The sequence below is a fragment of the Bubalus bubalis genome, chromosome 19, assembly GCF_019923935.1.
Source record: "Bubalus bubalis isolate 160015118507 breed Murrah chromosome 19, NDDB_SH_1, whole genome shotgun sequence".
NCBI lineage: Eukaryota > Metazoa > Chordata > Mammalia > Artiodactyla > Bovidae > Bubalus > Bubalus bubalis.
In genome coordinates, this window is record NC_059175.1 from 28,134,665 (window position 1) to 28,149,863 (window position 15,199).

General features: G+C 36.6%; 1 protein-coding gene across 3 annotated transcripts in view; it reads right to left on the reverse strand.

Annotated features, from left to right (window-relative positions):
- Positions 1-8,824: 8,824 nt before the first annotated feature.
- PARP8 (poly(ADP-ribose) polymerase family member 8) overlaps positions 8,825-15,199 on the reverse strand; it is a 196,176-nt gene continuing 189,801 nt past the window's right edge. For all 3 annotated transcript variants that reach the window (XM_025270536.2, XM_025270537.2, XM_025270535.2), the window contains exon 27: positions 8,825-13,409. In XM_025270536.2, the coding sequence (XP_025126321.1) occupies positions 13,307-13,409 (103 nt within the window). In that variant the 3' untranslated portion in view covers positions 8,825-13,306. The remainder of the gene's footprint in view (positions 13,410-15,199) is intronic.

The following is a 15,199-nucleotide window of genomic DNA, read 5'->3' on the forward strand; positions in this document are numbered from 1 at the left end:
GCTTTTCATTTTCATACTCCACATTTCTGTAGCCAGCAGCCACACTCATCCTGCCAAGCCTGGCCAGGCTGTGATGTGAGCCCAGGAAATACCTTTGGTGCTTTTGGGACCTCCCCTGTTGGTGCCTTCCCCCACCCTCACTTCTTCCCTGGCCACCCCACTGGCTGCCACTCCCTCAAGCCCCCTCCTGTCCTCTGGATGGTGCTGCTGAAATTCTCACTCTACTATTTTGTGTGTGCTTAGTCGCTCAGTTGTGTCCGACTCTTTGTGACCCCGAGAACTGTAGCCCTCCAGGCGCCTCTGTCCATGGGGATTCTCCAGGCAAGAATACTGGAGTGGGTTGCCATGCCCTCCTCCAAGGAATCTTCCCAACTCTGGAATCTAACCCAGGTCTCCTGCATTGCAGGCAGATTCTTTACCATCTGAGTCACCAGGGAAGCCCCTCTATTAGATGTGAGAACCAGATTTTAATAAAAACATATCATGGCAACTGCATTTTCAAAACAAATTAGGAAACAGCAAACAATCAGGATCCCAAGTTGAGGTTCAATTATTTTCCTTTTTCCCAGAAGGAATTTCCAGTTGGCTATTTGCCAACCATCACCATCTTATAGTGAATTTGCAAAATATATTATTTTCCCTAGTTTATAGTTTGGTACCCATGGAGTGGGTTCTGAGTTGCTCAGTTGTGTCCAACTCTTTGTGAGTCTGTGGGCTGCAGCCCACCAGGCTCCTCTCTGCCCATGGAATTTTCCAATCAGGAATACTGTAGTGGGTTGTCATTTCCTCCTGCAGGGGATCTTCCTGACCCAGGGATCAAACCTGTGTCTCAGTGTCCTGTATTGGCAGGTAGATTCTTTACCACTGAGCTACCTGGGAAGCCCCATGAGTAGAATGGCAGAAATCACTGAAGGAAGTGTCTGCTTTGCCTGCAATATTTGTGCATTATATTTCTTGTTTATTCAAAAATATTTGCTGCTCACTTGCTCGGGGTGGTAGAGGATGCCAAAAATAAATATAAACAGTTTTTTATTTGGAGGTGGTTCCATTCTAGTGGAAGAAATGAGGTAAGTCTGGTGCTGTTACTTGGAGCAGGATGTGATGGAAACCACAAGAAATGTTCAAGTTAATGGTTATGAAATTGTACACAAGAAAGAGACTGTATCTGAAGAGAGAGGATTTCCTCTGAGAATTTTAAGAAAGGAGAATTAAGGCCAACTGATCTGACAGTAGGGATGGGTAGAATGATTTGGATCAAAGAGAAACAGTGTAATCAAAGACATCAATTTTGTGATATATAAAAAAAGATGGGAACTGTTTGGTTTCTTCATAGAGGGCTGATGCTGTGTGAGGATGTGTGACCTGCAAAGTATTGAGAAACCACAGGATCTTGGAGCAGGGGAGTACCCTGACAAAGATGTTTTCAAGGCCCAGTGAGAGGTTTCCTTCCATTTAACCACATCATGCAGCATCCCGGATTGTAACTATTTCTATAGGCACTCTCTTAAAGACTGTAGATTGTAGACAGCAACCACTTCTTGAAGATGAAAGATGAGCGTTTAGAGACCTGTCACAGAGTATGGTACATACCATGGACTTAAAAAAATAAAAGTGTTTTGAAGAGATAAATGAAAGTATTAGGGTTGACAAGTACTGTATCAGTACTGCTGCTGCTGCTGCTCAGTCGCTTCAGTCGTGTCCGACTCGGTGCGACTCCATAGACGGCAGCCCACCAGGCTCCCCCATCCCTGGGATTCTGCAGGCAAGAACACTGGAGCGGGTTGCCATTTCCTTCTCCAATGCATGAAAGTGAAAAGTGAAAGTGAAGTCGCTCAGTCGTGTCCGACTCTTCGCGACCCCATGGACTGCAGCCCACCAGGCTCCTCTGTCCATGGGATTCCCCAGGCAAGAGTACTGGAGTGAGTTGCCATTGCCTTCTCTGACTGTAGCAGTACAGACGAGTATTTTGGAAGGAAATTTGACAGTTTTTGGAGACTGATTTAATGTAATGGGGAAGAAAGATGGTTTTCCACTGAGTGAATGAGACAGAAGGTAGAGTCTTGAACAGAAACAAGGTGGTCGGTGAGCCCTCGGCACTGCTCTTCTGATGGGAAATACAAGGCTGCACGCTTCCAGACCCTCATCGGTAGAATTACCCAAGCTGAAATAGCATGCCCAATCCCTCTAAGCAGATGTCAATCAGACAACATCATGAAACAAAATCAGTATGTTTATGAAAATTCATGTCTGATTACACATACTTTTTAGAACTTTTGTATACTAAAAAGTGAATCACGCACTTGTGTGATGCTTTTTGAATGTCTCTATGCAGCTTAATATTTTGCCTTATGTTTAATGCAGGAACAATCCTTTACACTTTCAATAAATCAAGGAAACTCCCATAAAAAGGATGGAAAGAAAGTTGTGGATCTCTTATTCATTAAATTATTATATTATGTATAACAATAATTATTACACTATTTATGGTAATAAATGATGAGTCTGCCCTGTTACTTCCTGCCAAACAGCCTGTTGGGTAGCAGAAGTGGATAAGGTATGAAAGAAATGGAGAGACTGTGGTCACCTTCAGTCCAAACTGGTTGAATTCACTCTTTTTCACTTTTTTTCAATAATATTAATGAAAATATAAATAGTATTTAATTACAAGGCTTTAAAAAAATTAAACACTGCAAGTTTAATAGGTAAAGTTTATGAAATTAAGCACATTAGCAAAGAAAGATTATTGATGATAGTAGGTAGAGTATCATGTTTAGGAATGCAATTTTTATACAAAAAGACCCAGAAGCAGTGGTCACTATAAGTCAGTTCTCCAAAACTATAAAGTACTGCAGGTCTTTGGAGCAGGGAGACATGGTTTATGGCTGGGTGATCCAGAAAGTATTCATGTATTTCAGGGTATATGAGCTTAGCCTTGAATTATGGGTAGATTTGCAATAGGCAGAAATGCAAGAAAAAAGATTCCAAATAATAAATAGCAGAAAGCTATACTATATTAGTATAGAAAGCTATACTAATATGGCTGCTGCATATTAGAACTAGAATATTGACTATGCTGTAAGCCTACAACTATTAAGAATATGTATCCCAGAAGTTAACCAGGAAACACATAAAGAATAGAAATGTTCCCAATTACACAGCTGCAAAAATTAAGTTAGATGTCACAGAGTATTAAGAATGTGTAATAAAATTCAAGTTTGTTGCAATTTATACCATGTAGGAAAAATGCAATATCTCTGAAAAAAACTTTACTTCCTCATTGACTTATAATTATAGATATACTTAATTCTATCAATAATTTATTTTTACTGGTAATGAATATTAGTACTTTAGCCTAAAGCATTTCTATTCCTTGTATGCCAAGTAGTTAATGACCTGTAAATGAACTCTTAAATATGCTAAGGAAGCTCATTATTTAAGGTAATTATTTAGCAAAGCAATGATCCTTTGGTTATGCAAATTACTGACATTAAAATTATAACTTTGTAGGTATCCAGTTATATGTTTCATTCTGGCCCTCAAAATGACCTTTCAATCCAAGTATTGCTTGCTCCAAAGTTAAGATGAATAATGGGAAGATGAAAATTCATAACTCAAGAGTGACAGAGAATATGTTACCCACATCTCAAATATGTTAATCATTCAGTTGTGTCCAACTCTTTGTGACCCCATGGACTGTAGCTCACTAGGCTCCTCTGTGCATGGAATTCTCCAGGCAGGGATGCTACAGTGGGTAGCCATTCCCTTCTCCAGCGGATATTCCCAACCCAGGAATCAAACTTGGGTCTTCTGCATTGCAGGCAGATTCTTAACCATCTGAGCCAGCAGGAAAGCCCACATCTAGGGATTCCTCCATTTTCTGCAGGTGATGGAGCTGGAGCCCAGGGTGATGATGATGATGCTAGCTTTGGTTTGTTATAGTCCCTCTGTTGGGTAGTTGTATAAATTTATGAATAATATGTGCCAATTATAAGACATTTTTGGCTTTAGTGTCACTTTATTGGAAGACCACCCTCATCAGACGTGTGTGTGTGCATGCCCCAAGTTGCTTCAGTCCTGTCTGACTCTGTGCAACTCTGTGGACTGTAGCCCGGCAGGTTCCTCTGTCCATGGGATTCTCCAGGCAAGAATACTGGAGTGGGTTGCCATGCCCTTCTCCAGGGCATCTTCCTGACCTAGGGATTGAACCCGTATCTCATGTCTCCTGCATTGGCAGGCAGGCTCTTTACTGCTAGCACCACCTGGGAAGCCCCACTTTCATCAGATAGACATTTATAATTTACTTTTTTTGTGTGCTTATTAAGTGACACACTTAACCCAGTACTGGAAACAATTTGTGTACCTATTTTTTTGACTTTAACATCACGTTGTTTGAAGGCCATTTTCATCAGATAGACATTTATGATTTACTTTTTTGTGTGCCTACTAAGTGCCAAACACTTACTAGGTAGTGGAAATAATCTGTGCCTGGTAGCATAGAGGAAGGGTGACCAGGAGAAAGAAGCAAACAAATCAATATACCTTTTCACTGTATGTTGAATGAGATAACTGAGTGATGGTCAGACACTCTGGGGATATTTAGAAGAAACATCTGGTCCAGACTGGGAGTACAAGAGGAGGTTTTGAAAGAAGTGAAAACAGATTGAGGGCCAAGGAGTAAGAATTGGAGACAGGGAGTCAGGCTGTCTTAGGCAGAGAGAAAAAGCCTGTAACAGGAGGTGAGTAGCTTTGGGCTATCCTCTGGACTGCAAATCACTCAGGGTGGCCGAGTATAAGTATCCCAGGGATGGTGGTGAACAATGAGGCTGGAGAAGGAAGAGGGAAACAGGGACCAGAAGTTTTTATTTCTTTAAATGATAAGGGGTTTTAAATTCAGATTTGCATTTTAGGAAGATCACATTCACTTTAGCATTATGTAAGGCTGTCAAGACAGTTGTGATATTAATATATAAGGTTCTACTGCATAGCACAGAAAACTATATTAATGGTATGGTATGTGGTATGCACGTGTGTCTGTGTGCTCAATGGTGTCTGACTCTTTGCAGCCTCATGGACTGTAGCCCGCCAGGCTCCCCTGTCCATAGAATTCTCCAGGCAAGAAAACTGGCGTGGTAGCCATTCCCTTCTCCAGAGGATCTTCTCTACCCGGAGATCAAACCCACATATTCTGTGTCTCCTGCACTGTGCCACCTGGGAAGCCTACTATACTCAATATCCTGTAATAAACTGTAATGGGAAAAATATGAAAAAGAATATATATATATATATGTGTAATTGGATGACTTTGATGTATAGCAGAAATTAACACATTATAAGTCAACTATACTTCAATAAATTTAAACATATGTATCTAGTAGCCTATTTAGTAGGGACCAAATGTAGGAGAGTCTGTTGTGCACCGAGTTAACCCTTAGTTAATTCCTGCATCTGGGCACGTGAGACTTGAGGCAGTGTCTCTTTACTAACATACATGTCTAACATTCGGAATATTAACAGTCATAGGCTGTGCTCATATTTGCAAGTTCAATGTCTGTTCCAGGGAGGTCTCAGATTCAGTCAAGGAGAATCACAGGAAGATATTGACATAACTCACACAAAAGTTAACAAAAGAAGCCACAGAAGAGACCAAGAAAATTGAACACACTCAAGACAATCATAAAGGGGAATTAAAATGATCTGGATATTGATTGGTGGGGACTGAGTGACAGGAGGGAATAGTGGACACCCTGCCTTCTGGTTTGAGTCAACAGGTGGATGGTGTTGATTGATTTTTGGAGGGAAGTACAAGAGGAGAGAATGGTGGGGGGTGGGGATACTGGTTAGAGTTTATCTGAGGTATCCTAGGAGCACCAAGGAAGAAGTGTTTGGCAGTATTTGATCATATGAATTTGAACTCAGGGGAGAGGCAGGAACAAGAGCTGTTTAGAAGTCATCAGACAACAAGTGGAAGCTGAGTCATTCATGGCGGACAGTGTCTCCCAAGCAGAGTGTGAAGAGTAAGAGGCCACCATCCTGAGTGACAAGTCTTCAGTGTTGCCCATGTTACAATGCATTGAACACACACACACACACAACTTAACAATTTGATGGACTTGTGCTCAGTCACTGAGTTGTGTACAACTCTTTGCGACCCCGTGAACTGTAGCCTGCCAGGCTCCTCTGTCCATGAGGCAAGAATACTGGGGTGGGTTGCCGTTTCCTGGGAAATGATAAGTCACATCATAACAGACAAAACTTAACCAAACTCCTGCCACCATTCTCTTACAGATCTTAGTGTTTAGCAAGCCTGCTTTGACAGCAGCAGGTGAAGTGTATTTGCAAACATGTCCCTTTATGGTCCAGAACATCCCTCCCCTACAGTTCCCCTTCACTTGGCTAAATGTGTGTTTTTAGGCTTCTTTGTGTAGAGCACATTGAGAGGCCATTGTCTTCAAGTAGTCCTCTCTTTCCTGAATACTAAAAAAGCTAGGAGAATTTTAAATGATCTCCAATACAAAGTTGAGGGGAAAATTGTCCTCAATTTATATCAAGTTATCTCTAACATACACATTTAGTTGCTTATTTCCTAATTTATTGCTTTTCCCTAAATCCTCTCCATTTCTTCTACCCATTCTTTTTCTCAGTTCCTTATCTACAAGCTTTTGTACCTGTCAGTATTACTAAAACCGACTTTCAATGTTTCTTGCTTTCTGCCTCCTCTGAAATCCTTCTGAATACAGCTGCCAGCATGCTTCCAAATCTCCACTTTCATGAGGTCACAAGGGTTGACAATGATTTTTCCACGGCAGTCAAGTGCAGGTTTCTTTCCTTCCAGATTCTCCAGAATAAAACCACACCACCCAGCCTGCATTATTGTACTGAACAACTCCTTGACAGAACTCGTCAAAGCAACCAGACTTAACTCTTTACTAACTCTTCCTGGGAGTCTGCTATTATTCTTACACTTGCTATCCATTTTGCCAAGTGAGGACCTCAACCGTGATAAACATGATTTATTAGAAAGAGCACAAAGATGAAATTAAGAAACCCTTACCCTAGGTTTGGAGCCTAGGGATCCCTTTGGCAAGGTGTTTAAGTTCTCATCTACACAAGATAAACGTATCTGCTAACACATTCTACAGTTATGTTGATGAAAAAATGAGATAAGTGCTTTCTAAACTATCAAGAGCTACATAAAGCAAATCTTATCTAACTAAAAATTACTCTTATCTGAAACTCCAGAATACATGATTTTAAAACTATGTATATATATTTGGTATCTTTGAAATTTTCAGCCTTTTTAGATACAAGTTACAAATGACTACTATTTGAAATAATTTTAAAAAGGGACCTGGAAGTTGGGAATGGAGATAGAGGCCAACTATTCAGCGAATTCTCAACACTGGCTTTCAAAAAAAGTGGCCTGTATAACTTTTATTTAGTTAACCTGGAATGCAGAACAACACTCTTGCCAGCAACATTCCTATGAGGAGAAATGTCATTCCCTGTCAGAGAGAATGACAGCTTCAGCAGTCAGTAAGACTGAACCATGAAGTCAAAAAGATAATCATTAAAAATTTGGTTGAGCAATCCAAAACTAAACACTCAAAAGCAGTTAAGTGCTTTTTGATATACATATTATCTACAACAAAGCAAAAGCAGATATAAAAGCAAATCATTGTAACTTTGTTACAGAAAGATTATGAAAAAGTGGTGAATAAGTAAATGGAAATTAGTAGTACACTACTCATCAACACTAATTTAAGGATTAAGTGTCCTATTAACAAAGGATTAAAGGATCAAAATGCCATTTGGATTGCAGTTTTTATTTCAACAAATATAAAAGTATTTAGGAGCTTGTGTAGCTTCACTCAAGTCTTTCATCTGTAAGCCTACTTTATGTCTTATACCAGCTTTCCTTCTGTCTTTGTTTTAAAGACTTTGTCCTCAGCTAGGGGACAGACTGTTAATTGTCCTCATGCCCACAGATCTCCCAAGCCATCTCCTCCATTGTTGCCTGTACTGTTGGTCGTTCCCATTCAGCATCACTGACTTTGGGCTATAAATGAATTATTTCCAAAAGTGTATGTTTTCATTTTCCAAATAGATTGAAAGCTCCATGAGGTCAACACAAAATCTAATATTCTCTATTCCTTATACTGACCATCAAGATACATACTATAACTCTTAACAAATATTTCTAGAGTGACTGAAATCAAACCTAAAAAACAGAAATCTGTTATCTATGGTTTCACAGCTATAAAGGTAACATAAGTAAAATATTTATTATGAAAATATAAACTTGGCTCTTTACAAATATTTACTACTAAAGTGTTTAGAGAACAGTATTTATTTATGGACTAATATCTTATTCAGTTAATGAAGTGCATTTTATAAAAAGCAGTGCTTTAACAATCAATTTCCAATTACTAATCAAGTCAGAATGCTTAGAGAAGTTGGGACAGTTCATTTGAGACGCTCCAGTTGATACCATGCCAGTAGGTTTATAAATAGAGCATATATATATATAAAATGTACAAAAATATTTTATTTAAATTCTGTATTTCTTGATGGAACTTGAAATTAAAATGGTATTCACATGACCAAATTAAATCTACTGCAACTATTAATAGTTGGGGGAATATTGGCAAGAAGAGTGTTTTTTTTTATTTGCTCTTATTTTAAAAGTATTTTTAAGTAAAAAGGGCAGCATCATTTTTAGAGTTTGTTGAGAACTTCAAATATCTAGTTCCCAGAAGCAAGATTCATCATGAGGAGTATCTAAGGCCTAACCGAGTTTTCAAAATAGTGCCCACATATACCATACTTGTTGAACAAATTCAGATTTATTGAAAGTAAACATTTACATTGGCTACAATGTTAGAACTATTACAAAGCTGAATAAAAGAGGCTTAAGTAGCAATAGAAAGCAAGTGCAGTAAAAAGTGAATAGAGAAAATATTTGGCCTTAGTGATCTTTTGGCAGTATTTACATTATGTACATATTGTTAAATATTTATAGTAACTCTAAGGCACCAAAGGCTAAATAGCAGGTTGCAATACTATTTTGTGCACAAAAGTCAATAAATTTATTGTAAAGAAGGCTGTAGAGTTAAAGAAACATAGGCATGTCTTAATGTTTACATAAAGGAGTGGCTGTATTTTTTAAAATCTCAAATGATACATTAAATATTGGGCAATTGAAGAAATTATTTTCAGGACATTAAATTATGTTGACTATGTAAATAAGCACTATTTTTTACTGACTTGCTGGTAAATGTATAATGTAATCTATTCTTCAACACAGCTTTTTCACACTCATGGATATGTTTTGTCTAAAAACTATTTGAAATTCCTTTGAACTACAAAAACTTATCCTAATATATCAGAGTGTATACAAAATTCCCAAGAAAAATTTACTGGGTAATAATATACATCAAATTTATAACCTGACAAAAATTTAGCAGGCATTCAATGCTAGAATACTTGAATATTCAGTCTGCCATTCTGGTATAGCAGTTGGGTATTTTAATTCTTTAATTGTTAAGAGTGGGCAATTTTTTGCAGCTTCAGGTAAATGGACATAAAATTGACCCATGTAGAAAACTAGTATTAAAGGGAACTAATTATCTTTAAATTTTGCAGATTGAAATCCCTTCACATAACTCATTGGGTGATAACTATGTTATTCATCATTGGTGACTGAAATATCCATATTACCGTACTGTCAAGAGGTAATTGATAACAAAGATCCAGCATGGTCTTGACTGTTTAATTATTTGATCACTTCTATTTGTAAAATTTTATTTGATCCTTCTACTGGAAACCCAATTTATCTTAACAGACATTCTATCATTCGTCCTGAGGTAGTATTATAATGAAGAATTCAGCAGGACAATAGAATAACATACTTTTAAAATGTGCTTCAAGTGCCACCATGAAATCCATATATTTAGATGGCAGACAGTCCAAGGTTGAATGTCCCTTCCTGACATACTAAATCACTATCTGATGAAGTCATTCAAACTTTAACAAGGATGATGAAGTCTTCCTTAGAATTTTCTAAAACACCATGCCCTAAGGCAAATTATGGTATTACAGTATAAAGTACTGTTAAAATTCTTTCAGTGATAATAAAGATTCATAGACTTACATATTAAAAGTTTCCTTTCTTTTAGCTGAGGGGAGAATAATTGAGAGATTTCTTTTCTAAACTCTTAAATTTTTCAATGAGAAATATCATAGCATTAAAATAGCTTGCCTAAGTTTCTTGTATCACATAGTATTTGAGGATGAATATAAAGAGGTGATACTCTTACATTTAAATTTTAAATTTAAAAACCACCTTCAAATCCAATATTTGACTGAGATTTGTTGAGCAACAAAATAAAAATAATTGTAACAGAATACAATTTAAGGCATCAAAGACCTCACCATAACGTATTTTATAGCACTCAGCTATAAGTATATTATTACTGTTTTTCTCTTCTTGAATGTTTTCTTCTCTTCTTAAATACACTGGACAATGACAGAGGACGAATTATTCATAGTGAAATGTTTACAAAATCAGTAACGCAGGAAAAAAAGTAGAACTAATAAATTAAGGCTCTTCTTCCCCTACTTTAAGAATGAAAATAAATGACTGCTTTTGCTCAGTGAGTTAATATTAAGCAGTAATGGCTACATCAATAATGTGACTATTACAAAGCATCAGTGAACAGACTTCAATGATTATAGAAGAACAACACAATATCACATATTTGGAATCATCAAATAAGTCAAAAGATAATTTCTTAAAAGAACTGACTGAATCAAGGCGTGATAATAATCTTTAAACTTCTAAATTTAAAGGACCTGCTTGGATTTTGAAAGCACGATATTCATCTACTAATAGGTATTGAAATTAGATTCTGTAGAAATAAAGATAAGCATCAGTATACTATAGCATTCCCAACATCAAAAGTCCAATTAAAAGACTGGATTTTAGAATACTGATTTAAATATTTACTTTTAGAATATTGGCTTAAAAAGGCTCTGACAGTTTTTCAAAAAAAATTAAAATCTGTCAGTCTGCCTTGCAAAATCATTCAATTGATTATCATTAGAAGACATTATCATAAAAGATGTCTATTATCTGTAATAATTTAGTAGGCATTAAAGCTATCAATTACTTCGCTTGCTCTGTTAGCTGAATCTACTTTCATGCTTAAGTTGATAGTAGAAGTTTGTATTATGAAGTTTTATCTCCTCTAAATAGTCTCCCTTGAGTCCTCCAAGCTCCTTTTCCAGTTCAGCTTCTAACATTACACTCCTTACTGATCACTCAACTGTTACATAAACCCTTACTGGATTGGTGGTTTTTAAATTATGCTTGGAGGTACTACAGAGAGTTTTTGGAGGTGCCTCAGTGGTCCTAGTGGCCAAACATATGTGGATTCAGGATTTCAATTTCCAAATCCTGCTATTACAGCTTTATATTTATATCATATATACGAATGTCCCACAAAATTATTTTGAAAAAGTAATTTTTTTACTTTTGTTACTTTTTAAAACACAGTAAGGGGACTTGGGAGACTATGGGAGTCACGGCAGAAAGAAGCAAGCAGTCCTCTTGTCCCATGTAAAGTCTTCAAATATCTGGTCACAGAAGACTGAATAAGATACTGTATCTTGGCCCTGCCATACCAATATTATCCTTCAGTCTGGCCTTGAGTTCAGAGGCACAAGTCAAAACAGATCAATATTTTAAGTGGATCCTATCACAATGATGAATATCCCAACCACTTCAAGTCTATTTTTGCAGAAATAAGTGGCATATCAATTATTTACAATATAAGAAAACAAATGATTAAGAAATGCTTCCTAGATGGCAACCCTTAACAATGCGGATGACCTTTGTTCTCACCTTTTATACCAAAGGAAATAAGCACAGAATTTATAATATTACACTTGCAAATGGGTGTACATTTAAAATTTTTTCTTTTTAAATAGAGTCAGATATGAGCCTTGATTCAGGGTTTGAATAGAGTGGCAGACTTGCTAATTAAACTGCTCTCATGAATGGCCTTATTCCAAAAACATCATGCAGGAAAATAAACACTGTCAATTAAAACTTGTAATGAATAAGAACTTAGGATCCAAAGAAACAGAAACGATTTTGATGAGCACATGACTTGAAAAGAGAATGCTGAGAGCTGGTGTTATTGTTCTCTGTAAACGTATTCATATTCTTTTAATATAAAAGAAATTTCAAAGTTTGTCTTCTTTCTCAACATGAAAAACAAACTAAGCACAGATCTTAAATGAAAAAATATAAAAAGGCTGGTGTGGTATAAATAAATGTAAAAAACATTCCATTGTAGGAAATAAAAATATATATACTGTTTGGTTAAATTCAAGGTCTTTCTTTTAAACATATGGTCATTCAAATACAGATTTAGTCCACCAGGGGTGTCTACATACCCCAGATTACAACATTATAACATTATAAAGAGTTTAACTGAAGGAAAAATTATTTAAACAAATAGAAAATTTGTTTGCAAATATTTTCAGTGAATGAATGGTGATGAATTTGGCTCATATCTTGCTTTATGTCCAGAGAGAATATCATTTTCTTACTGAATATTATTTTCTTTCCATTGAATGAGAACAGAACTGTGGAGCTATGCCATCTTTGTTGTTAAAATACATATATGTGTAGATACACGTATATGCACAATCAGACATTTGATGCATGAATCTATAGATACGTATATTACACACTTTTAGGCAAAGCAACTGCATCTAAAGACCTAATTGTTTTTATATAAGGAAAAATAACAGATTAGGAAACATCCCTCCCCAAAACATTCGAACTTTCATACTGCTAATTATATAGCACATCAGAATGGGCAAACATTATACTTATTGCAAACTCTCTTATAGATTTAGACGCCATTATAAAATGCTTTCAATTCTCTTTTGGTACCCTAAGATGTCGGTATATAATATTAAATTTCCAATTAGAGAGTTTAATATAAAAATATCAGCACAAAACTGTTTTTTCAATCTGTTTATTGTGTGAGGAACCCAAACTTCAGTTTAAGTGCTGTGTAATTTTATTACTAGATTCCATAACCCTACAATTGATAAACTATATACCATTTTAGGTATTTAATGATATACTTAGAAATACTAAGAAAAAAATCAGTATTCAAAGGGTTAATTTTGCTTGTAATAACAATAAATTATTTTATCATCTTCTTCAGTTCAAAATCCAGCTTTGAACCCGAGGAAGGCTTTCAAATCCTGTTAATTAAATGGTGGTCCTCTAACCAGTAGCAGTTTGGTTACCAATTACTCGAAGGATCTCTTTGTGAACGCCTCCTTCTTGAGTGTTAATGTTTGCGTCCCCCACTTGGCCATCCTCATAGCTAAAACACAAAAACATGAAACATTCAAAAAGATGAAACATTCAAGAACATTTTGAGAGCACTTAAGACAGCTTAGAAATGCTCTCTGATACCTAAAGTACAGACCAAAAGAATCAACAGGACAATTCTCAGTTATATTTAATAACATGATCACATTACTAAATGCAGAAAAGGTCACATCACTAAACACATGATTATTCCACATCATGCCCTGATTTGCCCCTTCATTTTAAATTTTAACTCCCCATAAAGCATTGCTTGAATGGAAGAAGCACGCCAGTGTCTTCGGCCCTGTGAACACTTCCCTCAGCAGTTGTTATTTGAAGCCTGCTGAGAAAGAACATACTGACTTCAGTTTTATGTTCCTTGGTTTCTTGACTTCTTTGCTCCATTACTACTTCAATAATTTCTTTATTTTCTGATCAGTAACACTCTCAGAAAAATCACCTTACCTTCCACCATTGCTCCTGCAGGATTCTTGCCTTTTAATTACTATTCGGTTGTAATCAGTGCTGTAATTTTTTTTTTCCTTATCACTGGTTGCTGTATTTAGTCCAACTAAATTAAACCCCTATTCTTATTTATGCTGGTACTACACATAAGAAAGCAAGTCTGCCAAATTTAGCTAAGTAATAGAAGTGAAAATACAACATTAAAAGACAGCGATTACTAAGTCCTTTAGAAAGAAATAATTACATTTTAGATGATAATTCATTTCCTCAAATAAACTTACTTGGGCAATAAGAATTTCCCAAGAATGAATTTTTAAACTTCCATGATAATATTCAGAGTAGAATAAGTAATGAATTAATTTTACTTCATAAAAATGACTTCAAGACAGAAGCTTTAGAGAAGTGGTAATTACTTCAAAATAGATAACCAGGGGTGTAAGCACAGAGTCTCAGAGATTAATGTGTGCCACTGTCTTTTTCTCACCAAACCTAAAATTCTCCTGAAACGGTACAATACAGAAAAACGAAATAAATGACATATGACAATGAGAAGTTAGGTCTTTATATAATCAACTGCTTAAAAACCCAGTGATAACTGCATTTGTATCAAGTTTAAACTCCTAAGGGGGCTTCCTTAGTAGCTAGATGGTAAAGAATCTGCCTTTAATGCAGGAGACCCAGGTTTGAGCCCTGGGTTGGGAAGACCCCCTGAAGGAAATGGCTACTCACTCCAGTATTCTTGCCTGGAGAATCCCGTGGACGGAGGAGCCTGGCAGGCTACAGTCCATGGGGTTGCAAAGAGTCAGACACAACTGAGAGATTAACACTTTTTTTTTTAAACTCCTAAGAAATGGCCCAAGGTTGCCTACTTGGTTAATTCTTACTGTGCAAATACACACGTATACATATGTATATATAAGGCATTCAGTGGTGAAACATTATTGTGAAAAAAGAATAGGATATATGCTACAAAGCCCAGTTGTAAATATCTTCTCAGGAGATCAAACAATATTCTATCATGTCTGACTTTTTATGACCCTATGGACCATAGCCCACTAGGTTCCTCTGTCCATGGGATTCTCCAGGCAAGAATACTGGAGTGGGTTGCCATGCCCTCCTCCAGGGGAGCTTCCTGACCCAGTGGTTGAACCTGCAACTCTTTATGTCTCCTGCATTGGCAGGTGGGTTCTTTACCAGTAGTGCCACCTGAGAAGCCTCTGTTACAAACTAGAGAATGTGTAAAGCAAAACACTTTAGAATTATCCAGATCTAATCAGGTGTTTTGAAGCAAACTGTATAGAAATATATCTTATTGGACAAGTAAAATATGTTAGCCTT